At 43.5% G+C, this 25,457-nt stretch overlaps 3 protein-coding genes across 4 annotated transcripts; 1 reads left to right on the top strand and 2 right to left on the bottom strand.

Annotated features, from left to right (window-relative positions):
* Positions 1–1,656: 1,656 nt before the first annotated feature.
* On the bottom strand, positions 1,657–13,571 carry LOC143114556 (extracellular matrix protein 2). Of its 2 annotated transcripts, XM_076276223.1 has the most exons (11): positions 13,348–13,571; positions 12,893–13,027; positions 12,250–12,452; positions 11,203–11,293; positions 10,732–11,079; positions 10,188–10,303; positions 8,969–9,101; positions 7,886–8,043; positions 4,185–4,324; positions 3,066–3,392; positions 1,657–2,624 (listed from the first exon to the last, which is right to left on the bottom strand). In XM_076276223.1, exons 1-11 carry the CDS (start codon positions 13,496–13,498, stop codon positions 2,444–2,446), a joined length of 1,983 nt encoding a protein of 660 aa, XP_076132338.1. In that variant the 5' UTR covers positions 13,499–13,571; the 3' UTR covers positions 1,657–2,443. The 2 variants fall into 2 exon arrangements, with proteins under 2 accessions (XP_076132338.1, XP_076132337.1); XM_076276222.1 differs by having other exon boundaries at positions 10,732–11,293.
* Positions 13,572–16,498: 2,927 nt separating this feature from the next.
* tpk2 (thiamin pyrophosphokinase 2) lies at positions 16,499–19,075 on the top strand. Its single transcript, XM_076275825.1, has 8 exons — positions 16,499–16,734; positions 16,918–17,156; positions 17,261–17,324; positions 17,513–17,643; positions 17,727–17,845; positions 18,199–18,331; positions 18,422–18,518; positions 18,614–19,075. The coding sequence occupies exons 1-8, from the start codon at positions 16,659–16,661 to the stop codon at positions 18,658–18,660; spliced, it is 906 nt and encodes a 301-aa protein (XP_076131940.1). The 5' UTR covers positions 16,499–16,658; the 3' UTR covers positions 18,661–19,075.
* A 391-nt stretch (positions 19,076–19,466) lies between these two features.
* LOC143115127 (rho-related GTP-binding protein RhoA-C-like) lies at positions 19,467–25,393 on the bottom strand. Its single transcript, XM_076277023.1, has 5 exons — positions 25,294–25,393; positions 23,322–23,477; positions 22,399–22,519; positions 21,935–22,065; positions 19,467–21,013 (listed from the first exon to the last, which is right to left on the bottom strand). Exons 2-5 carry the CDS (start codon positions 23,475–23,477, stop codon positions 20,840–20,842), a joined length of 582 nt encoding a protein of 193 aa, XP_076133138.1. The 5' UTR covers positions 25,294–25,393; the 3' UTR covers positions 19,467–20,839.
* Between the last annotated feature and the right edge of the window lie 64 nt (positions 25,394–25,457).

The following is a 25,457-nucleotide window of genomic DNA, read 5'->3' on the forward strand; positions in this document are numbered from 1 at the left end:
CTCCTTTAAAACCATATGTATATATAGAACAGTTTATGATTAAAACTGACTCTATGACACTCTTGCCTCCACCAGTCATGCCACATGCTCATCAGCTCCACCCTCAACCAATCACTGCAGGTTAGGGCCGGCGTCAGCCTGCAGAGGTTGCCATCATGTTGGCAGGAGGTACACATGCAATCCACATGATAGGGAGGATGTCTGCTGAGTTAAATATGCCAATTACTTTGAAGCAACATCTGAACCAGGGACCAGAGAGCTCATGTTTCTGACTGCAGTCATTCTAATTAGAAAGATCTATGTCTTAGAAAGACCTATGGCTCTGTGTGACTTATTCAGGGATATTTTTGCTATGCTGACTTGTCAAAAACAAGCGATTCTTCCTCAGGGCTTGGTGCAACGCGGAAGAGTTTTCTTAACTGTTGACATACCAACTTAATGATGAACACACACGCACGCACGCACGCACCCACACACACACGTTCCCATATATGAACACTCTGTCCTCTCTGTCCTTTCCTTTGCATTGTATTCAGCTTAATTTCAATGCACACATGCGTTCTGTACGAATGTCAAACTATTCACTTTCTGCTTATGTTGCCAAAGGACAGCATATGACTAGAAAAACCGGTAACTTACTATACATGTTGACTTTCATTCAGTCAAAAGCTAAAGGAGTATGTACTGCATTTGTTGTAAGGTTAGCATTAAGAATCTCTGTAGGAATACTGACAGACTGTATCAGTCATATTTTCTGAGTTTAAAATGTTGAAAAACATTGTTGTCATTGTGCTGTATCGCTGGTCTCTAATCTTTGGTATCTGCAAAAGAGCATGATCTTCTGCCAGTGTTCCCTACAGTGAATTAGCCAGCACTTTGGGGTTAGGATCAAGTCACTAATTTGCAAAGCTGCTTCAGCTGTCTGCACTGAGGGATACCCATCAATGCAATGCTTGTGTATAAGGCTGTCATTTCCCATTGCATTTGCAGAGTAATTGTAAATAAACCTAAAACCAGTCAACTTTCTTTTTCTGCATGAGTGTGTTCAGCTGTGATGTGCCTTCTTCATATTTTGTTTTTATTAATCATATGCACTGATTGCTCCGAGTGTCCCACAGTTAGACTCCGATGGTCATGAATGTCATGACTGGATTCACACAGCTCTCGATGATGAGCTCTTGCCATGTGTACTAAGAGCACGTCCACAAAACCCCACTGACCTCCACGGCACCTCGGCTATTTCAGCATCAAAGAAGCAATCGCTTGGGAACCAGCAACAAATGTGCATGTTTGGTTTGCATAAAAAAGTTATATGGGAGTGGAAATGCAAAGGGACATTTTTCCCCTCTGACAAATCAAACAACTGCATCTGTGTAAATAGAAGGCCTTTACACTGTGTTAAAGTGGTAGTATATGCTATGATGTACATGCTTTCACTTGGTGGCTTTTGGGTGTTTACTGACTAGAAATAATGTTATTTGGAAAGAACAATCTTGGGATTTCTCAAGATTGTAAGATGTTACAACATGAAATATACAATAAAAAAACACAGAAATTAATTTGATGAAAATATTAATTTGTGAAATGTAAAAATGTAACTACAAGCATGTAATTAATGTACAGTATATGATAAAAAAAATGACAGCAACAATCCCAGAAATGTAACTTTTTATTGTAGTTAAATTGTTTTTTGGTTTTGGTTTTACTATCTTTGATTTGTGATTTGAACAGTAATTACCATTATATCCTGTTCCCAAAATAGATAAACACTAAAATAAGAACATTAGTATTCTTTACAATATTGATTACACATCAATATCGGTAACAGAGGCACAATAATTACTTAACACTGTGTCAAAACACCTGATCTGTAAATCAAGACTTATATTAATTTATGTTACAAAATAACCTAATTCCAACCATTCCCTACCATTCTAATTGAGACACAAAGAGCAAAACATAAAGAGCATTTCTTAGAAACCCCTAGTGACATCATTTGAATATATTAATAGCTAGTCTTAATCAAGAACTATCAATGACTGACAGAGAGATGGAATACAGCAGTAAGAAAAGAGAAGTAAGAGTTTAAACATGATAACAGCGGCAATCAAACACTCAAAAAACACAATGAAAACAACACTCAAAAACATCCTATCCACTTGATCGAGCAAGATAAAACCAAAGGTGGGATCAAATCCTAAATGACTAAATATGAAAATAGTCATAACAATAGAAAACAAAGGACACAAGGCAAGAGTGTGTGAAAAAATGGGTGTGGGGTGTGTTGACCGTCAGTTAACATTACCCACTAATGTGCTTGTAGCCCAAAGGCCTGAGAACAACACTGCCTGTGTGTGTGTGTGTGTGTGTGTGTGTGTGTGTGTGTGTGTGTGTGTGTGTGTGTGTTTGTGTGTGTGTGTGTGCGTGTGTGTGTGCGTGAGCCCTACTCATAGATATCCTCGTAGTTCTGAGGCCTGAGCACAACGCTGTGGTAGCTCTTGATGCAGGAAAAGGCGGTGGGGGGGATGAGACGCCGGTCAATCAGGTTGTTCTCCAGATGGACAGACATCAGCGGGGAGTCCTCAGTCACTCGCGTGTCACAGATGGCATTCAGGGGCACGTAACTGAAAGACAAAACGCAAAAGGACCAGACCATAAACATTGACTCGTCCGTGATGTCAGAAGAATGACGATATTTTCAAGATACTTTGTCTGTAATGGTGTAATGATGAAGCTATTATTGAGCTGCTGCTGCTGTTTGCTGACGGGCCTTCTGTGTGTTTGTGTGTGTGTGTGTGTTTGTGTGTGTGTGTGTGTGTGTGTGTGTGTGTGTGTGTGTGTGTTTGTGTGTACGTGTGTACGTGTGTACGTGTGTGGGTTTGCAACGAAGTGGGTTTGAGCTGTTTGCAGAAGGGCCTTCTCTGTGTGTGTGTGTGCTTGTGTGTGTGTGTACGTGTGTGGGTTTGCAACAAAGTGGGTTTGAGCTGTTTGCAGAAGGGCCTTCTCTGTGTGTGTGTGTGTGTGTGTGTGTGTGTGTGTGCGCGCACGTGCATTTCTCAGCTCACCTGATGAAGTTGTTGTTGAGCCTGAGCTGCTGCAGGGCTTTGAGCTGCAGTATTCCCCTTGGCACAGAGCCCAGGAGGTTGTGGTCGAGCAGCAGCTCCGTCAGGGAGTTGTACAGCCCCAGGAAGGACACCTCGTCCACGCCGTCCTCCCGCAGCCGGTTGTAGGACAGGTGCAGCGAGTCCAGGCCGGGACGCATGTGAGCGAAGACGTAGCCAGGGATGCGCTCGATGTGGTTGTGGTGCAGCGTGAGCTGGCGGAGGGCCACCGGCAGGAAGGACGGCACGTGCACCAGCTTATTATGGGATAGGTCCAGAGTGTCCAATTTCCTGAAGGTTACACCACAGATGCTCACAGGTGTAATTATCCTTTTTCCCGGAAAGTTCCATCAAAAACATTCAACTGTGTAGAAATATACTATCAGGTAAATTATTGAATATGAGAGATGTATTCATGGTATCTGCCCTATAGCAATGCTAAATTAATATACTAGTACAGTGCAGTTGTACTTTTAATCAAGGCATGACGGAAATATTGGAAATTTACACAACCTATTTTGATTTGTCAAATTGTCAGTGTAGTGGAGCTGTCTAGAGTTACAGTATGATATATTAGATTAAAAAAATAAATTGACTTCCTAAAGCAGATCTTCATAGGTTATACTATACTAAATATTATACTAAATCTATGCAGAAAAGATTGCATTTACTGCTGTAAATGATGCACTACCCAATGTGTCCTCAGGGGTGCACCTCATCACTAGGTTTTAAATCCCTCAACTACCAGCAATGCTGCTCTTCCAGCATCTTCCTCATGCCTTCACTCTGATTTTAACCAAGTTACAATGCGCAGAAGCCACTGAGAATAACCATGGAAATATTAAAGTTCATGGCTCAGGTTTATGATAACTCTTTTTTAAATCTTTCTTTTTTATACTTATAAATAATTGGACTCTGCGCAGTTTCACTACATGTTTTACCGTAGTATCTTCACCATTTCACTACATGTTTTACCGTAGTATCTCTATGTATGTGACAAATAAAATCCTTGAATCCTTGAATCCTTTAATATTCTATATAGTGAGGACTGAGGAAATACTGGGAATGCCTAAAAGTACTCACGACAGGTGTATCCATGCTCTTGGAGCAATGCGATCTTCTCTCAGTTTGTTGTGGCTGAGGTTCAGCACTCTGAGATTGATGGTCTTGTTGAGAACTCCTGCCTGGACCACCTCTATACGGTTATCTGACAAGTGCAGCTCCTGTACATAAAAACAAGCACATGTCAGTCATTCAATTCCACTACACGAGTATGGTGTGTTTTTTGTATTAAATCCCAAAAAAACAAATGGAAACATATCAACAATTACAGCTAGTAATGAGCAAAGTCGTCCACACATGAAGTAAAGGTGATTTAATAATTTGTCTGTCAAACCATTTACCAAATAATTTAATCATCATAAAATCATTTACCTGATTTCATACCATGACAAATATCCTAAGAGGAAACATGATAACTTTAAGTTCTGCTTCTTGTTTTGCTCGTTGCCCATCAATAAAATTATAGATAAGGTGATTATGACTGATGAATGACAAGTGAAGGATGAAAGGATGAATGATGAGGTAAAGAAGAATGGTGAGTAAAGAGTGAAGGATGAATGATGAAGTGAGGATGGAAGAATGAACTGAATATGGTGATTATGACTGAGGAATGATAACAAAAAGATGAAAGGATGAACAATGAGGTCAAGAAGAATAGTGAGAGAACAATGAAGGATGAACGATCACTCTTAAAAGGAATGTGTTGTCCCTATCTGGACACAGAGATGTGTTAAAAAGACAACGCAAGTTGTGTTGATTCAATGCAAGTTGTGTTATTTTCAACACATTTTGTGCAACAAATTTAAAAAGGAAACAATACAAACTTGTGTGGTCCCTATCTGGGCACAGAGATGTGTTAAAACAACGCAAGTTGTGTTGTTTTCAACACATTCGTTTTAAGAGTGATGAGGTCAAGAAGAATAGTGAGTGAAGAATGAAGGATGAATGATGACATGGAGATGAATGGATGAACTGAGGGTGAATGGAAGAGCAGAAGATGAGTGGATGAGCCGAAGATGGAAGGCTGAGCTGATTGCTAATGATGAGTGTAGGTGTGGGGGTTGCTAATGATGAGCATGGTGGGGGTTGCTAATGATGAGTGTGGGTTTGGGGGTTGCTAATGATGAGTGTGGGGATTGCTAATGATGAGCGTGGGTGTGGGGGTTGCTAATGATGAGTGTGGGGGTTGCTAGTGATGAGCGTAGGTGTGGGGGTTGCTAATGATGAGTGTGGGGGTTGCTAGTGATGAGCGTGGTGGGAGTTGCTAGTGATGAGTGTGGGGGTTGCTAGTGATGAGCGTAGGTGTGGGGGTTGCTAATGATGAGTGTGGGGATTGCTAATGATGAGCGTGGGTGTGGGGGTTGCTAATGATGAGTGTGGGGGTTGCTAGTGATGAGCGTAGGTGTGGGGGTTGCTAATGATGAGTGTGGGGGTTGCTAATGATGAGCGTAGGTGTGGGGGTTGCTAGTGATGAGCGTGGTGGGAGTTGCTAGTGATGAGCGTGGTGGGAGTTGCTAGTGATGAGTGTGGGGGTTGCTAGTGATGAGCGTGGTGGGAGTTGCTAGTGATGAGTGTGGGGGTTGCTAGTGATGAGCGTAGGTGTGGGGGTTGCTAATGATGAGCGTGGGTGTGGGGGTTGCTAATGATGAGCGTGGTGGGAGTTGCTAGTGATGAGCGTAGGTGTGGGAGTTGCTAATGATGAGTGTGGGGGTTGCTAGTGATGAGCGTAGGTGTGGGAGTTGCTAATGATGAGCGTGGTGGGAGTTGCTAGTGATGAGCGTAGGTGTGGGAGTTGCTAATGATGAGTGTGGGGGTTGCTAGTGATGAGCGTAGGTGTGGGAGTTGCTAATGATGAGCGTGGTGGGAGTTGCTAGTGATGAGCGTAGGTGTGGGAGTTGCTAATGATGAGTGTGGGGGTTGCTAGTGATGAGCGTAGGTGTGGGAGTTGCTAATGATGAGCGTGGTGGGAGTTGCTAGTGATGAGCGTAGGTGTGGGAGTTGCTAATGATGAGTGTGGGGGTTGCTAGTGATGAGCGTAGGTGTGGGAGTTGCTAATGATGAGCGTGGTGGGAGTTGCTAGTGATGAGCGTAGGTGTGGGAGTTGCTAATGATGAGTGTGGGGGTTGCTAGTGATGAGCGTAGGTGTGGGAGTTGCTAATGATGAGCGTGGTGGGAGTTGCTAGTGATGAGCGTAGGTGTGGGAGTTGCTAATGATGAGCGTGGTGGGAGTTGCTAGTGATGAGCGTAGGTGTGGGAGTTGCTAATGATGAGTGTGGGGGTTGCTAGTGATGAGCGTAGGTGTGGGAGTTGCTAATGATGAGCGTGGTGGGAGTTGCTAGTGATGAGCGTAGGTGTGGGAGTTGCTAATGATGAGTGTGGGGGTTGCTAGTGATGAGCGTAGGTGTGGGAGTTGCTAATGATGAGCGTGGTGGGAGTTGCTAGTGATGAGCGTAGGTGTGGGAGTTGCTAATGATGAGTGTGGGGGTTGCTAGTGATGAGCGTAGGTGTGGGAGTTGCTAATGATGAGCGTGGTGGGAGTTGCTAGTGATGAGCGTAGGTGTGGGAGTTGCTAATGATGAGTGTGGGGGTTGCTAGTGATGAGCGTAGGTGTGGGAGTTGCTAATGATGAGCGTGGTGGGAGTTGCTAGTGATGAGCGTAGGTGTGGGAGTTGCTAATGATGAGCGTGGTGGGAGTTGCTAGTGATGAGCGTAGGTGTGGGAGTTGCTAATGATGAGTGTGGGGGTTGCTAGTGATGAGCGTAGGTGTGGGAGTTGCTAATGATGAGCGTGGTGGGAGTTGCTAGTGATGAGCGTAGGTGTGGGAGTTGCTAATGATGAGTGTGGGGGTTGCTAGTGATGAGCGTAGGTGTGGGAGTTGCTAATGATGAGCGTGGTGGGAGTTGCTAGTGATGAGCGTAGGTGTGGGAGTTGCTAATGATGAGCGTGGTGGGAGTTGCTAGTGATGAGCGTAGGTGTGGGAGTTGCTAATGATGAGTGTGGGGGTTGCTAGTGATGAGCGTAGGTGTGGGAGTTGCTAATGATGAGCGTGGTGGGAGTTGCTAGTGATGAGCGTGGGTGTGGGAGTTGCTAATGATGAGCGTGGTGGGAGTTGCTAGTGATGAGCGTGGGTGTGGGGGTTGCTAATGATGAGCGTGGTGGGAGTTGCTAGTGATGAGCGTAGGTGTGGGGGTTGCTAATGATGAGCGTGGTGGGAGTTGCTAATGATGAGCGTGGTGGGAGTTGCTAGTGATGAGCGTAGGTGTGGGGGTTGCTAATGATGAGCGTGGTGGGAGTTGCTAATGATGAGCGTGGTGGGAGTTGCTAGTGATTAGCGTGGGTGTGGGGGTTGCTAGTGATGAGCGTGGTGGGAGTTGCTAGTGATGAGCGTGGGTGTGGGGGTTGCTAATGATGAGCGTGGTGGGAGTTGCTAGTGATGAGCGTGGGTGTGGGGGTTGCTAATGATGAGCGTGGTGGGAGTTGCTAGTGATGAGCGTGGGTGTGGGGGTTGCTAATGATGAGCGTGGTGGGAGTTGCTAGTGATGAGCGTGGGTGTGGGGGTTGCTAATGATGAGCGTGGTGGGAGTTGCTAGTGATGAGCGTGGGTGTGGGGGTTGCTAATGATGAGCGTGGGGGTTGCTAGTGATGAGCGTAGGTGTGGGAGTTGCTAATGATGAGCGTGGTGGGAGTTGCTAGTGATGAGCGTAGGTGTGGGGGTTACGAGCCTGTAGAGACGTGGGCAGTCCAGAGGGGACGGCTCTGAACTTGTTGTCGTCCAGCCTCAGGTAGATGAGCTTCCTCAGGGGTCGGAAGGTCAACGGGGACACGTTCCCGTCATGGAAGTGATTGTCCTCCAGCTCCAGGGTCAGCAGTTTAAACAGCCCTGTGGACATAAACATTTCACACAGGTGGCTGTGTGAGGATGAACAGCCTTAAGAACAATCAACTTTATCACATTAATGTCAAATGAGGGCTGTTCCCAAATTTGCTGATATCTGCAAACAGGTACAATATTAAAGGTTGTATCAGCAAGAGCAGGGCTACGTCACTTTGTTGATGTTCAAACAAAAAAGAGAGCTAGCTCGCTACTCCCTCCCCTCCCTCCCGTGCAATGAAAACTCTCCTAAACGCGCATCGCGTCGGTTATTGGTTGAAACACTTTATTTTGCTTTTTGAGTGGGTTGCCAACCCTTGTTGATAGCAATTGTTTAGGCTGCCTACAGAGACACGTTTTTTTGACTGCCTGCTTATGAGGCAGACAGCTAGCGGATCGTCGATTAGATGAATGTCATCATTTATGTTTGGGCCTGAAATCGCTGATACAACCTTTAACATTTACATCAACAAACAATAACTTTGTACAACACATTTATCCAAAGCAACTTACCGTGTAATACAAATAGTTATACAAATATATATGATAATATAATACATACAGTATATGATATAAATATGCAGTAAATATGTCTTTGTATTTCAATGTGAAATACTAATGCATACTAATATGTAACATTAAATCATCTGTCAACCAAGCTGTGATTGTAATGTTTGGACACTTGCTTATATTATACTGTGTACTATATAAATGTGGAATACATACTGTACAGTATGGTACATTAATATGTGTCATTAAACAATCTGTCAACCAAGGTGTGAAATATTTAGTTTTTTTAAGCAATGTTGGGGGACTCTGTGGCCACTGTGAGCTGTGTGTGTGTGTGTGTGTGTGTGTGTGTGTGTGTGTGTGTGTGTGTGTGTGTGTGTGTGTGTGTGTGTGTGTGTGTGTGTGTGTTGTTTCTTGTTCCTACCCTTGAAGGTATTTGGAGTGAGCCCCATCAGCTTGTTATCATTAATCTTCAGCTCCATCAGCGATGAGGGCAGCGCTGGCACTTTGGTCAGGTTGTTCCCGTCCAAGTTCAGCCTCCTCAGCCTGGTCAGATTCTGCAGAAAGCCCACAAAACAACTCACTCCACTGCAACTACACACACTAACACGGGTCAAACAAATATTGACCACACAGGCAGCCAGAGCGTACACATAGAGAGTGGGTAGGCTACACGTACACCTGTAGTCACATATCAAAATCATACATTACACATTCAAAACAAGTTTACTTTGCGGAGCGCTGCCGTGTTTCAGAGCGTTGGTCAACACACTGATGGAAAAGACATCGCTGATACCCGTCATATCATCTTGAGTGGGCATGGAGAGGCTCTTGGCGCCAGCTAGGAATGCCATGCCAGTGAGAAATGGTGAACGGTCAGAAACGACGGCGCTTTTTCTTGCTGCGGTTTATCTGTTGACTGACGATATTCTCATATTTAGTTCAGCACTGATGTGAGAATGGCTCCACCGGTGCCATATACCTCTGCTTCCAGGTCTGATTCTGTGAGGTGCAGCAGATTTGCTGTTTGACAGCTGTGCATACACAGAGAGACAGACCGACAGACAGACACACACACACAAACACACACACACACACACACACACACACACACACACACACACACACACACACACACACACACACACACACACACACACACACACACCCAAGCCATTATGCAAGTGAAAAATGTTAGAGCATGCAGGCCTGAGTTTGTCTCCAGACTGAGAATCACACACTCAATGGATTAGAGTTGGAGCAGATGCTGACGCTGCATGTCATGTTCACGGCTCTCCCTCCCTTCCTTCCTCCTAGCAGCAGTAAGGCCAGGAAGAGAAAAACCAACACTGTACAGTTCTACAGTTTACAATAGTGATTTCAACTTATTTATTTATTTATTTATTTATTTATTTATTTAGTTATTTTTATTTTTATTTTTTTTATTTTTTTTTGGGGGGGGGGGGTAATTTACTGCATTATAGCCTACACAATGTTTCTGTGATTGGAATATGGTTGCCTTCACTGCGCTAAAATGAACAACTTATGATTTAACATAAGCACATGAAGGAAGGAGGTGCACTATGTGTTTACAAACTTTCTTAGCGTTGTTTTTTTATGTGTGTGTAAAGGCCTTTAATTACCTGGAAAAGGCCAGGACTGAAGGAGAAGTCGTCCAGCTTGTTCTTACTCAGATCCAGCCACTCCAGGTTGGGCAGTCCAGCTAGAGCCCGTGCTGGAATCTTGCTAATTTTGTTATCTGAAATAAAGTTGACAGGCAGCACTGCTAAGTTTGCTGTAGGGTTAGGGTGTACAGGACATAGCCATACACTTACAATACATCAGTGCATTAGAAACATTACATCTGGGCCTTCTCTAAAAGGAATCAGTCATTACTTGTCACCAAGACACCTACATTCACCTAAAATTGTAAGCTTCGTCATCTCTATCTGCTCCATTATCCCTCTCCTTCCCTCTCTCTCTCTTTCCTTCACTTCCTCCCTCCTCTCTCTCTCTTCCTCTTTGTTACTTAACCCCCCCTGTGCTGCTAACTCTCCTAGTCTCCAATTGACCCACTCTCTCTCTCTCTCTCTCTCGCCCTCTCTCTTTCTTTATAACTCTTTTCTCTCTTTCTTTGTCTTTCTATCTCTCTCCCTCTCTTTCTCTCCTTGTCTCCCTCCCTCTCACCTGCCAGGTACAGGGTCCTGACCCCTGTGTCCTTGATGATGGGCAGATGACCCATTCCTGTGCTCCCGCAGGCGATGAGTGAGTCGGACAGCAGGCACCCCGCTGGCAGCGACTCCATGTAGTTGTTCCTCTGCGCGTGGGGGACAGTGGACCTGCCGTTAAACCTCACCACCGGCCTGCCTGTGGGCAGTGCCACCGGCCGTCTGGAGGGCAGTGCCCCCGGCCTCCGGGTCAGTGGCACCACAGGCCGGCCAGTGGGTATCGGGACGGGCCTCCCCGTTGGCAGGTCCGCCAGTCGCCCGGCAGGTCGCATCATTGAGCTGTCGTCATCGTCATCGTCGTCATCATCTAGATAGTCGTAGTAATCATCATCGTCATCATCATCATCATCAAATGGCTGTCGCTGAGCATGTGCATGCTGCATATTTTGTTTGGCAGGCGGACTCTGGTCAAGCTTTGCATCTGTGTTACCCTCTAGTGCCCACGCCATGGGCAGACTGCCTCCAGCCACGGCCGTCCTCAGGGATGCCTCGGGCTTCCTCTTCGGTGGTGCCACTGGTTTCTTTAGAGACAGAATTTACAAGAAAGACAGAGAGGGAGAGAGAGAGAAAGAAAGAGAGAGAGAGAGAGTTTTAATATCAAGTAGAAAGGCAACACAGACACAGCTCCAAAAACAGCTTTCTGCTCATTAAAGGACAATATTTGTGAGAGAGGACATAACAGTCTGAGCTAGCCATTATGACAAAATGGTTCAAGAGGTTGTGTATCTCCTATAATGTATTTAAGTGACAATAGCTAGGTGTCTGTCTGTACAGTATCGTGTTTAATACACAGCAATTTCTCAAACAAGAAATGCATTTACTGCTGGTGTGCTGTTTGCTCACTACGTTCTGCTGCTGTCCATTAAAACTCCACAGCTAGAACAGAACTGCAGAACAGAACAGAACACTGTCTACTTATGGAAGTAGTCTGATATACAGTTTAACTGTGTGCTAGACCCTGTGAATCAGAAATGGCCATTCGACTAGAGCTGCTCAATTTTGGCAAAAATCATAATCACTATATTTTGGTAGACAATTTTGAGAACAGTCACCACTACAAAAGAAAAGGTCTGTGCTGCATTCATATCTCAAGACCAAACAAGAGCATCATTGCAAAACAGAATGCAACAAAATAATTGTTCTTTCTCTTGATTCTAATAGCAATGTCCTACATTGAACATCACCACAAAATAACATACAGCTCTGTTCCCATACGTACAGTAGGCGACTGTCTGTCCTCTGTTGCCTTAAGGCCAGAGCACATCAAGCCAATGGCTAATAACATCAGAACAGATAATGAGCGTTTGTGGCCCAAATCGGTCAAGAGTGTGCTGCACCATCAGCACCAATGGACCTGCATCAGCTTGCTTACGCCATCTGAGGCGTCGTTAAAAGGATCACCCTGATTGGCTATTTAACTTGCCCACCTGTTACCAAGAAACACAGTGAAATAATAATCAGATATGCACTCAAATACCTCTACAACTCTGACAGGAGTCATTGCAGTCTCCTCTCTTTGTGGTAGAGAGTCCGTCGCTGCCTTGCCGTTGGGCTTCTTGCTCTTCCCAGCCGGCCGAGACTTCTCTTTCTCCTTCTTCTTTGGTGGGGCCTCCACAGTGTTCTCTGAGTGCGGAGGGATCTTCTTGGCTCTCTGGCCCCCAGACTGGTGATCGTTCTGAACTGGACAGTGACACGCAGAAAAGATGTAAGCAGTTGGTGGGGTCCATGTGTGTGTGTCAATGAAATTAAGATTATGATATTATTATACGATTATTTTTTCAGCTATCCAAAATCTCATCTCATCTATTTCTTTAATCTATTATCTATTATCTATCTATCATTTATTAAGTCAACAACACATATAGACATTCTACATACATATGTGCATTCACATGTAGTGCTTATTCCAAGTGAACCAGTAACTATCCAAGATTGTTTTGGCCTTAAAGAGCTGAAGCATTTACTCCAGTCTCTCTATGTAACCACAGATGGTGAAGTTAATAGTGTGTCATTTTCACTTTGGCAGGGCCAACACCTGCTCTGTGCCGGCCTGTGAGGTTGGAAAGCTGCTGTTTTGTGTCCAGACGCGGTGTAAACGAGAGGCCAGCTTGGCTGCGTACCTGCGGCTCTGGGGCAGGGCACGGCCCGGCAGCTCACTGCTCCAGCGCGGCACTGGCACACGTTACACGGCTCTGGAGACCACACGGCGCCCTCAAACAGAGAGATCCCATTCACCAGGCACTGGCTGGTCCTCTCTGGCACACACACACGCACACACACACGCACACACACGCGCACACACACACACACACACACACACACACATGCAAGCACACACATACATGTACACACATGCGCACACACACGCACGCACGCACACACACACACACACACACATTACACTTCCCACAAGTGTAGCACTTTGGACTGTATGGAACACCAAAATCTACAGCATCTGTGTACCCAGACAACCACTGCTGTTCAGTCAAAAACTCATGTAAAACGATGGTTACTCTCAAAGTAATACAAACACTGGCTTTTCAAAATATTTAAACGCAACTAGGGTGATACTGACCAGGTAGGAATGGTGTGTCATCGTACTCGGGCTCGTCCCGAGCATCTTTGCCATGCTTTGGCTGCTGTCCTCCTTTTCTCCTGGGTGGCTTGGCCTCTGTCAGTGTGACAGCTGCCCAAAGGCACAGGCACGTCACTAGGACTCTGTACATTGCACCTGGTTTGCCCTGAGTCTCCTGGTCTGTGTGGGACAAGTCCTGCAACTACTACTGCACTGAGGTCTGAGGTCCTGTAGGCCCCTTTATACCCACTCCCCCAAGAAATCATTTCCCTCCAAAAAAACGAGAGAGAAAGAGAGAGAGGAGGAGGAGGAGAAGAGGAAGAGAGAAAAAAAGAAGTGGCATAGGTGAGAGCTGAAGGAGAGAGTGAAGGAGAGAGAGGAAAGGAAGTGGGAAAAGAGGGAGGGAGGGAGGCAGGAGTGGGAGAAACATTTTTTAAAGAAAAAACATTCTCAACAAAGACCCTCTTTCATTCACCTTTAAAAAAAACTCCCCACCAACCTCTTCTCTCGCCCTCTCTCTGCACACCCCACGGGCCCACGCTAGTAAACAAACAAACCTGCAGAGGTTTGTTTGTCAGGGAGCAAGAAAAAAAAAACCCTTATCTGTGGGCACAGGAACTGTGCTGACGTCAGCCGCCCTTCATCCTCTGGCACTTCTACTTTCCAGATGGACTGAGTAGAGCGCCCCAACCCCCCCCCCCCCCAAAAAAAAAAAAAACAGCCGCTGAAGCACACCTACTCATGATCAGCCCCACGCTAGTATAGCGGCACACGCTAGCGCTAGCACAGGTTTGACAGGCGTTTTGAGAAAACAGTGTGGAGGGCAAGTCCTGCAGTAAGCGCCCAGTTGGAATCAATGGCCCCTTTGTCTGTCTCTTGGCCAGGGAGACACAGAGACCACACTCCTGAGAAATTCTTAGAGTTCTCTCTCCTCTGCGACCTGGCTTGACCATGTGGTCTGGTCTACCCACTCACTGCCATGGCTTTGTCACTACAGTGTATACACACACACATGCAGGCCTATTGTATCAAACATTCTAGTACAAGCACATTGCACCTTGAAAGTAAACTCTTGGATATTTATGTATCTGCAGTGGTGAGACTGACTGCAGTATAACAATCTTGGGGTAAGGAAATATGTGATTATGTTATACACTAAAGGACTGAAAACACAATTATTACAATCATTAATCTGGTCAGGCCATAATCATTGTGTGTCAGTTTAAACAGTTCAGATGATGAGGGCAAAATTATACCTCCTGCTACAGGAATACACAAAACCAGAATTGCTCATTTCCTAATAGAGTAGAACTTTATTTGACGCTGCACTAAAAATTAATTAACCGTAAAAGGAGTAATTTTCTCCTTGGTGTTGTCCACGCCACATCCTGTTATTCCAACATATTAAAAAAAAGGGAACGCAAATACAAATGGTTTCTGTGACCAAATACCAAACACATCCACCCACTGCATCCTGTCCTGAAGCATCTGTCACACCTGTTGACAAGCTGACCAAACAGGGATGAAAACAAATTGAGTAGCCTACCATGTTGATTTTAAAAATTAGCTTGTTCGTAATCTCTCTCTCTCTCACACACACACACACACACACACACACACAAACAGGCTAAAGTCATGGATAAAAAAAAATCCAGGGCACAGGTTACATTTTGACCTCCGATGACCCATGCTGACTGTGTGTCCTGTTCACATTAATAGACTGAAACCCCAACACTATTAGATACACAAATGACCTTAATTAGCTTCCTGTCGGAACATACTAGTGGATGATTTCGGAATAAATTGTTGGCTGTTTGCTTACGCCCTGCAAGAACTCCCACATGCAAAACCAGACACCACTTTTGAACTTGCATGTAACCTTAATGACATATCCCTATTCTAAGATTATTATCTAGATTATATAAAGTGAGTAAGAAAATAATTAGTATTGTTTATCATATTGTCAAATCTATACGACATGCCAGAATTCATATTGTTTCTTATATAACCCTAAGTGTTGTTAGCATATTATTAGCATTTATTTCTAACCACAGGTGAGTCACCATACCCCCACCTCCTCCCCTCCTAATCTGGAGGTAAACAAATTTGGAATAAAGATGCCATAGCTTTCCCTTCTCTTATTTCTTGAAACAGACAACCCACTGCACACATGGGTTGCCCATTAGAGCAAAGGAGAGTGGTTGACTTCACACTTGGTGACCTTGAACAAGTTTTGAGGATGTATACTGTCCTGTTAAGTAAGCTGTTGTTGTTATTGTTGCTCTGAAACACACGGGACCCTACTTAATTTTTCTAAAATCTTCTGGGTTCATTCCTACCTTGCTGACAGTGCAGTGAGTCCTTTCACCCCAAGTCACCACACTCTAATTCACACCTATGATCTTAGAGGGTGGTCATATATTTCATAGGCTGCTGTAAAATACTGTATAACCAACATGTTTGCCCACTCAGGTAATGACTGGTAGCTCTCACAAACCCTTGGTGTTCACACAGCCCCATGCTATGGTGGAACATAAGTTCATTCAGCAACGTGCAAACACCTTACATTCCAATTTTATTAGTTGATTTATTTGTGGGAATCTCACACCAGACAGCATTACGCAAGATAATAGAGCTGTTGTACAAACAGGCAGTATGGCCACTTAGCCACATGTACGTAGGCCTATCAAGCACCAAAAAAAGAAACATAATCTATTTTAGGATCCCATAAAATATTAGGCTGCCATGGATATTTTATAGTTAAAGACTACAATAAACCATTCAACACTGATGCTCATCAGACCGAAAAAAAAGCTTGTGCTGTTCATGTTCTCATGAGGATTATTCTATGGTAGGCCTAGCAGCACATACCCCATAGCCTACAGTGACATGTCATGTTTTTGGTATTAGGGATGCTGTTGATTCTGTAGCATATTATATGCTATATTACTATACATGGAGTATGTGTGTTTGTGTGTGTGTGCCTAGGCCTACTTCTGAATTTTACACTTGGACAAACCCATAGCACCCTTTCTTTTACTGTTTATGATACAGGAAGAAGCGGGGCTGTAAGCTCAACACTGCCTCAAGGCGGAACAACAATGTCACTGCTTGCTTTTCATTTACCAATCAGATTCAGCAGGAGCGCAGAACAGTAAAAACATGGAGCCTACATGGCAGAACGTAGTTAGCAGTAGCGAATAGCTTACACGGTGCGGGATTGAACATGCAAGTTTACGACTTGTACAGGATGTACTAATTTCATGTTTTATGTCCACCTCAAATAATCAGTAACGTTACGCTACCTCAAAATGACAGCGTCATTGTCAACTTGGCCGGAGAAAATGCTCCAACTGCTTCGCCGAATGAACAACTTTCACTTGCCAGGTTGGGGAAGGTGTTTTATATGGCAATGGCCCCATATTTTTAAATAAAAGGTTATTTCATAATTTGTCTAATAATGTTGTGCATTTGAGTAACGCACGTAATCTGTAAGGTTTACATATTAGCCATTCAAACACTTAGCCCAGTCATATACGTTTTCAGTCACATTCATTCATTCATATGCAGGATCAACTTTAAACAGCTGTATGCGATTTGAAGTGGAAGGGGAACAAGTCGGGTGGATGCAGCCGAAAATAGCTTCCATCTTGAGCCGTTTCCCCGATGTGTTTACATCTCATAGTGGCGCTATCTCTGTTCACTCCTCTCTCGACTCGTACGCAAAGAGGTCAGAGGCCGTTGACCAGGTTTTGCAAGAACTGAGGAAAGATGAGTCACTTACATGCCTGAAAGGCTGGAGAAACGAGGTGAGAACTGGGAATTGTCGCAACATGGATCAGGCAAACAAGAGAGAAACCAACCACTTTTCTCCAAAATCGTATGTATTTATTTTGTTTGTTTCTCTAAATAGAAATATTCTGTCATGCCGAGATTCTGTGACAATCCTCTGATGTTCATGGAGAGGTCAGCCACAAGTGAGTTCCTGTGCCTCAAGACTAACTTACACAACACACAATTATTCAGGGGATGGGGAGGGAGTTTTAAACCCAGCCTCGATTATGTTTTCATCATCCAAGCATTGCTGCAGCCTACCACTTCACAGTACTACTATAAAACCACCAGACATGTTTGCATCTAATTCCGTCTCTTGTATCATGAATAGGTCTGTTTGGAGTGAAGCGCTATGGGGTTCACCTCAATGGATACAGTTGGGATGACAGTGGAAGGCTCTGCATGTGGTTGGGCCGGCGCTCACCAACAAAGCAGACGTACCCAGGGAGACTGGATAACCTGGTAAAAGGAAATGACTGCCTATGTTAGCTTGGGGTGAAGGATTGTAAATGTGATGATGTGCAGAAACTCCATCTCTTTTCCAGGCGGCAGGAGGCCTGGCTGCAGGCTGTGGAGTCAAGCATACAATGGTGAAGGAGTGTGAAGAGGAGGCTTGCATCCCAGCGAGCATTGCAGAGAAAGCACGCCCTGTTGGTACTGTGAGGTAAATAAGCCTATCCTCCAATCCCTAGAACCTTTCAGTATTGTTAAAGGAGAATTACGGCGATTTTCATATAGATCTCTGTTTCTCAAGGTCACGAGAACTGTTGGTACGGGGAAAAAAACAAAAAAACAATACCTAGCTCGAGTTGCTGTAGCCAGGCAGCTACTCTGGGGGCATGCTCATGTTCATGCCCCCAGAGTGTAGCACTGCAGCCGGCTGGCAGCTCTAGCTGTTGGCTGCAGCAACTGGACTTTTTTTTCCTACCGACAGTACAGAGATCTATGTGAAAAATAGCCGTAAATGTGAACATGGTGAACACCCAGAGACCCTGTTGTCTTCTGAATCTATTCCAGCTATACCTATGAGGACCATGAAGGTGTGTTTCCTGAGTGCCAGTTTGTGTTTGACCTGGAGCTTCCTCTTGACTTCAGGCCTCAGATTGGGGATGGGGAAGTGCAAAACTTCTACTTCTACCCCATAGAGAAGGTAGAACAGCAGAGGACGGCCACATTGTTTCGGTGGGGTTGTCTACTAGTGCATGACTTACCCATCACTTTGTTACTGTGCACCACACAGGTTAAAGAGCTTCTGGTCGCTGATGAATTCAAGCCAAACTGTGCCATGGTGGTACTTGACTTTCTGATCAGACATTCCGTCATACAGCCAGATACAGGTTTGTGTCTACTGTATACTGTTAATCTTGTGCACGGGATTGTGTTTGTATGTGACAAGAAGTTTTCTTTATGTTTGCGTTTGATTGTGTTACAGAGCCTTACTACCACGAGTTTGTCGCTGGATTGCACAGGACCGTGTGAAAGACATGACTCCACATTAGGGATTCTCAGTCCCCCTACAGACATATAACTGGAGTGTGTATTTTGGTGGGCGAATCAGCTTTTTGAACCATGCCAGTTTCTGGTTATGCTAATGATGCTAAAAATGTCAGTCAATTTCCACTTCATATGCCAACTCCAGTATTTGTTTTGGATATCATTTAGCTGCAGAGAGGGTAACCTACTCATAGTTGGTCCCATGCATCTGATATGTGCTCCCTTTCGTGAATTGTTCCACTTCTTAGGTGAGATGTTATGGGGCCTAAACCTCATTGCCATTGTAACATCCTGTGAGCATGGCTAATTGATGAAGTGGGTTCTCCTGTGGATCTCCTGTGTAACTTTGAATGCTGGGAATTTCCGTACCTCAGAAACAATAAATATGTTTTACACCAGGGTAATGTTTACTTTGTTATCTGTTTGTTAAAAGTGCAGTCAGCGATCATATGCGATTTCAAGCCCATTTTTTGTAACATTCAGTAATCATATCCTCACAATCTGTTAGCTGCTCATTTCATGAGTACACTGTAAGAAAAAACAGTCTCTGTAGGCAGCCCAGGCTCCGAAAACTGAACACAAACAAAGTGGAGGCAGCCTGTCCTCCAAACAAAAACAAAACCCTGCGTGGAGTTTCTCTGGAAATACTGAAGGGAGGGATGAGCTACCTAACAACATAAAGAAATAAGACTTTGTGTGCAATCGCTGACTGCACCTTTAAACGGTTAATATAAAACTCTCTGTGGTCTGTCATAAGAGAGTGACTAGTGAATAACAACACAACCATTAGATTCATCTTGTAACAATTTATTTTCTAAAAGAACAAGTAAATCTAATGATGTCGGTCTACAAAACATCACTGTTGCAATATCGGTTTACCTCTTTCAAACCACAGTTGTTGTAAATGAGTATCAAGGCCTTTAGTTGGTTTCTTGTGGTCATGTTCTTTCCAAAGCGTCTGGTTCAGTGAAGATTTGGATAATGTTTATAAATGAAAAAGCCAGTAGAATATCACACATTGTTAAAAAGAGACTACACAGGTTGAGTACATGTCAATAGTATTAAAAAAGCACATGGAGTGACAGAGGGTTTTCCCACATGTCTTGGGGGGGGAGGGGGGTCAGTAACATTACAGTATTACAGTAGACCCTAACTATCAATGATCTGCAATGCAAGTGAAAACCGCTGCAGAAAAATACATATTTTTTTCCAAAACCTGTCATCTAATATAAAAGTATACAATTGTTCCCTAATCCAGACAGCTGGACAGTCCAAGCACAGACTCAAGTAGTCTTAGATCTGTTCAATCCATTTTTAAGCATGGCATTGACAAGAGTATAAAACATTCACACACAAAAACTGCATTAGTATCATTAATGTAGTATGCATTTAAAATTTAAGGCAATGTCTATATTTGGTTTATTTTTTAAATAAACCAAAATTGCTTCTTCGATAGATTGAACCCAGTGGCATCACTGAGTGACAAGATGGAGGATGTATTAAGCTCAAGGTCAGCCTAATTGGCAAGGCAGACGTGGTGGGTCCAGTCAGGATAGTCAGTGGGATACAGTGTCCCTGGGAGTACGCAGAAATATATAGGCCCTTCTGTGTCTGATGGTTTTGATTCCTACCAAAGATCTTAGAGCGGAGCGCTCTAGAATCTTTACTTCCTACTCTCCTGCCTCCAACAATACTTGAATACAGAACTCAAAGTTCCAAATTAGAACCAGGTTCTGTGTTCAGAACAAGTGCTGGGGTTCTAGACTCATCATACATCACCCAAAAAAAAAAAAAAAAAGACAGAAAAGAAATCCATCATCTGGGCCCAAAGGTGATGGATATTCAGGAGCACCATCATATTCAGTTGCAAGTTTAGTATAGTGTGCTATTACAGAACTTTCTTTATGTAACATAGGACCAAACTGTAACCTTTCCATTTTACATTAATTGTCTTACAAAAGACAAAAGTGCGTTGACCTTGTGAATGCTAAGTCCCTTTTACTTCGCTAGGTCCTTTGGCCTGATTTGATGTCTCCGTCCCTGTCCCCTGAGCCTTACTCAGCAGGGGATGCGTTGCTCCTCCTTTCTAATAACCACTCCTCGGTTTTGTTGGTTGGCTTGGTGTACGTCCCCTCCCCTCCCATTCCCAGCATCCTCTCGCCCTCTATAACAAGAGGCAGGCGCTCTTTTTGCTGCGCTTCTTGGCTTGCAGCGCTGCCCTAGTGGCCAATTCAAACACCTCCCTGACGCCATCCTTCGTCTTGGCTGAGCACTCCAGGTAGCCAAAGGCATTTATGCGAATGGCCATGTCCCGGCCCTCCTCTTGTTTAACAGGTTCCTGTTAATGAACGGGAGAAGCAACAGGTTCTGTAAATGCCTGAATGACAAACATGGACCCAAATCGTCTGGCCGAGGTACAGTCCACGATTGGCTTTGTGTGATGTGCGCAGATGGGAGGGGTGTAATTTTGTTGGCTCGAATTTTATAGAGTTTGAATATCAACAACCTTCCACAAACTGCAGAGTTAAACTATAATATGCTAACTAACTATATGTAATTTGACCATGACACTAGTTTTGCTACCTTTACACTTACCAACATTTGTCCATTTTAAATAAAAAATGCCATGATGATTTTACTCAAATACAGCTTCAGAATCATGATAACAATGCATGATTGCCTGGCTTAGGCTAGCCTACTAGCTTTACAAAATGAACACCATTAGTTCCCATTCCCATAAGAGGAAGAACTTATTTCTCCGTGTGCTTTACACCTAAAGCTGACGATACACGGGGCAACTTTTTGAGCAGTGTTGCTGGGTAATGTTCTTAAGTATTGTGGTTCAGCTATGTTCTCATTGATATTGACCAACATTTTTCTTTTCCCTAAGTACTTAAATCATCTGTAGGCAAATTTTCCATCAGAAAGCATGGTTATGTGGTTATCCAGCAACATTGTTAAAAAAAGTGTCCCCATGTAAGAGCACTTGGAGTTAAAGTTCCAAAATACCCACCAAAACCTAATTCAAATGACAGAGACGTGCAAAGTCAGTCAATGAGATATTCTATGGCATGGTGCTATATAGCGCATATATTTTGCCTAGTTATTATATTAGTTTAAGTTAGACTTAAGACTTTGCATTTTGCTTGTCATTCAAATTGGAGCCCTATGAGTTTGTCTCTACATTTGACACACCTAATCTGAGGCATTCAGAGGGACTTCACCAGTGTGGTTCTCACTACGCATGGTTTAGGCATACCTGTTTCATCTTTGCTAGTTCCCGGCGTGTGTGCTCGTCGTTGCGCAGATCCTTTTTGTTGCCCACCAGAATGATAGGAACGTTCGGACAGAAGTGTTTGACCTCCGGAGTCCACTTCTCTGGAATGTTCTCTGTGGATAATTAAAAAAGCATTATGGAGTTTTAATATAAAACTAGTGAGCTATCTACCTTACAAGAATTTCCAATAGCCTAGGTTTTTTGGTGATACCATTAGCAATATCGTACTGTGAAGGCTTTTCTTAATTTTCTACATAGTGCATATCCTGGATGGATAGTGGGAATGACAGGTATGTTTATTGGACTTTCAGATGACCACATACCAAAAATATTTGATCATATTTAAAATATATTGAACAACAAATGGCCTTATTATGCATATAATATTTATCATCTTTTTTCAATGAGGTGCAGTGATGTCAGAGAGTGGCGCAGAGATGTCGTACCCAAACTGTCTGGGCTATCTATGGAGAAGCACATGAGTATGACGTCCGTGTCGGGGTAAGACAGGGGCCGCAGTCTGTCGTAGTCCTCCTGGCCTGCTGTATCCCACAGAGCCAGCTCCACCTGCCATCAACAGAGAGGGCCATGGAACAACATCCAAAACACTTCACATTTATCATTACTGGGACTGGGTCAGCCGTGGCCCACTGGTTAGGGCTTCGGGCTTGGAACCGAAGCTGGTTCGATCTGCGACCAGTAGGAAAAATGTGGGCGGGGGAAGTGGTTGAGCACTGCTCTCCTATGCCCACATCCACGGCTAAAGTGCCCTTGAGGCACCTTACCCCTCACTGCTCCCCGAGCACCGCTGCAGCAAGGCAGCTCACTGCTCCGGGTTAGTGTGTGCTTGCTTAGTTGTGTTATTAATCACTAATAATGAATGCTGCTAAACTGTACTTTATAGTGCTCGCGTTGTACAGCTGTATGAATGCATTTGGGCATCCCTCACAATAGTAACAGCTTTCTAGGGTCATGAAACATAGAAGTGACATTGCATGAACATTTGAAGATTGACCAATTTTTCAGTGTCAATGAGTCAGATTGCATCTACTGCTTTTCACTTAAATCATGTAATTTGCCCAAAGAATAGTGGCCATTTTTTTTACAAACATACATTAAATAATGAACAAGACTCCGCTCTGAATTTAACCAGTATGCTCTTGGGGATAGAAACACCTCTAGCCACACAAAGCAAATGCCCCCCCCCCCCCGCCATCTGGTTTCGCTAATTCACCCAAATCCTTGAATCAGGAAGTCTTGCTGAGAGCAGTGATATAAAGATGGCTGAGCTGGCTTATTGCCTGAAGGAGACAAAATCTGAACCAAAGCTTCTTCTTCTTAACAGAGGGGACAGTTTATACATGCTCACCTGTTTCCCATCAACTTCGATGTCAGCAACATAGTTTTCAAATACAGTGGGGACATACACTTCAGGAAACTGATCTTTGCTGAAAACTATAAGCAAACAGGTCTTTCCACATGCACCATCTCCAACAATGACTAGCTTCTTCCGAATGGCCGCCATCTACAAAAAAACAACAAAAAAGATAAAAGATAAACAGATACATTTTATAACAAATATAATTCAAATAACTTAACATTAAAAGCAACAGAATGTAGTTTTTACCTTAAAATAACAGCTTCAAACTCAATATGATGCTACACTACCTTACAACACCGAGAATGCCTATATGCGCTTCGTATTGTAAAGTTTTTGTCAAGGGTCGGAGCATGACACTTTTCATCTATTTTAGACAAACAGGGTACCCCCTTAGCCCTAAATGGATACCCAAAACATTGGAAATTGATGGAAAGGGGAATTCCTACAAGGTTCCTTTAAGGTGTTAATCGTGATCCCCCAGTAACTGTTTTACTGGCTAGTTTTCATTTAAAAATATGACATACTCTGACTGATGAAGTGATCTTTCATTTAACAAGGACTTCAAGCATGATCATTAACTCTATTTCTTAATTGTGTGATAATACTTCTTTATCGTGTTAAACCCTTACTTAGACATAGAGTAAATCATCTGCCATAAAGTTCAAAGTGTTCAAGTGCCAAATGCTATATGTTCATTCCTTCTGTCACAAAACACAAATACGACAATGGCATACATGTATAGTCATTCACTTAGCAGACATTTACATCATGAGCAACTTACAGTACAGTGTAGATTTATATCTTTTACAGTATGTGTGCTCCTTAGGTATCAATCCCATTGTGTTGTTTGGGACCTTGTTATGATGAGCTATAGTTACAGAATTCCAGTGCAACCTTGTGTTTGCCTGATCAGTGATTCTGTTCTACGAGGCCGTATTTCACTGATAAAAAAAAAACACATTTCAGATAATGGATCCTAACCAGCAAGCGTTCTCGATATTCGATATCGATAATTTTAGAAATTATTCACAGGAAGATTGGTACATTGAAGATTTTGCGCAAAATACTGTTGCAAACTAACTTTAACGTTAGGCTACAGAACTTCATTAGCCATCGTTGCAAACATGTAGACTCTAACGTTAGCGTAACTTAGCTATCTTAAATTACTGAATTAGGCAGTTAAGGAAGTTGACCATGCCTTAAATTAAGTTCTGTTACTTTAACTATTTAAGCTCATCGGTCTAATCACAGTATGCTTACAGACGACAGCCGTTGTGCCGACCTTATCCAAGAATGTAACGTAACGTTAGTTTTTTTTGAGGGGGTTTACAATGTTGGCTAACGTTAGCTATGATAGCTAACACGAACTTAAACACAATTTACCATCTGCTTTGCTTTTCGATAAGTTAGTCATGGGCAGATATTTAGATAATAATGCGGTGGCATTTTCTTCTGCTTGCTGGAAGAAAATTGTTTCACGTGTTAACTGATGTTATCGTTACTTGGGTTATCTGCTTCCTGGCAATAATAATACTATGCTAGCTGGTCCACTGTTAACTTGTGAAACTTTCTGCTTGGCCACAATCGACAGCTCATAGTAGTGCTAGCGGCAACAAACTAGTTAACAAAATCAGTTTCTAAAGTACACGTTGAAGAGTACCAGTAACTTCTTAAAAAACACGTTGCAGGAACACAAGGATAGCGTGTATTAACTAGCTTACCGCAGAGTTATCTGGCTTGAAATTTCAATAATGTAACGTTAGCCTATCTCAGATGTTGCTAGCAGCTAACTAGTTGAGCCACTGTTTTTGAGTTGAAACCTAGAATTACAAGACCACGCATGTTTGACTGACATCCTAGTTACTTCACATTCTATCATACTATACTCGTGAAACTCTACTCATGTTACAAAAACGTATACGTTAGTTATTTGACAAACACATCTGGATGTATACGGTACCGTTTTCAGTTCAGACGTCCTCGTTTTCCTCTTCTTTTCCTGTTCGACCCCAACACCGCGCCCATTCGTCTGCCACCGTTTTTGTGCCCGCCCACTGCTATATCGTTTGACCAATTAGTCTCTTGTATTGTGAGTGTGACAGCCAATTCAACCAGTAATCTACG

The sequence above is a fragment of the Alosa pseudoharengus genome, unplaced genomic scaffold, assembly GCF_046254945.1.
Source record: "Alosa pseudoharengus isolate Yale_2024_CS ecotype anadromous, Long Island Sound unplaced genomic scaffold, YU_APseudo_1.1 YU_APseudo_1.1_scf_9, whole genome shotgun sequence".
Taxonomy (NCBI): domain Eukaryota; kingdom Metazoa; phylum Chordata; class Actinopteri; order Clupeiformes; family Clupeidae; genus Alosa; species Alosa pseudoharengus.

Excerpts from the sequence above, each read along its gene's own strand:
- LOC143115127 (XM_076277023.1), bottom strand. The coding sequence starts at position 23,477 with ATGGCGGCCATTCGGAAGAAGCTAGTCATTGTTGGAGATGGTGCATGT. Across the intron at positions 22,520-23,321 it reads TCGAAGTTGATGGGAAACAG|GTGGAGCTGGCTCTGTGGGA; the intron begins GTGAGCATGTAT and ends TGTTGATGGCAG. Across the intron at positions 21,014-21,934 it reads AACTAGCAAAGATGAAACAG|GAACCTGTTAAACAAGAGGA; the intron begins GTATGCCTAAAC and ends GTTCATTAACAG.
- tpk2 (XM_076275825.1), top strand. The coding sequence starts at position 16,659 with ATGACAGCGTCATTGTCAACTTGGCCGGAGAAAATGCTCCAACTGCTT. Across the intron at positions 16,735-16,917 it reads GAACAACTTTCACTTGCCAG|GATCAACTTTAAACAGCTGT; the intron begins GTTGGGGAAGGT and ends ATTCATATGCAG. Across the intron at positions 18,519-18,613 it reads CGTCATACAGCCAGATACAG|AGCCTTACTACCACGAGTTT; the intron begins GTTTGTGTCTAC and ends ATTGTGTTACAG.
- LOC143114556 (XM_076276222.1), bottom strand. The coding sequence starts at position 13,498 with ATGTACAGAGTCCTAGTGACGTGCCTGTGCCTTTGGGCAGCTGTCACA. Across the intron at positions 12,453-12,892 it reads GCCCTGCCCCAGAGCCGCAG|TTCAGAACGATCACCAGTCT; the intron begins GTACGCAGCCAA and ends GTCACTGTCCAG. Across the intron at positions 11,294-12,249 it reads CTCCTGTCAGAGTTGTAGAG|AAACCAGTGGCACCACCGAA; the intron begins GTATTTGAGTGC and ends CTGTCTCTAAAG.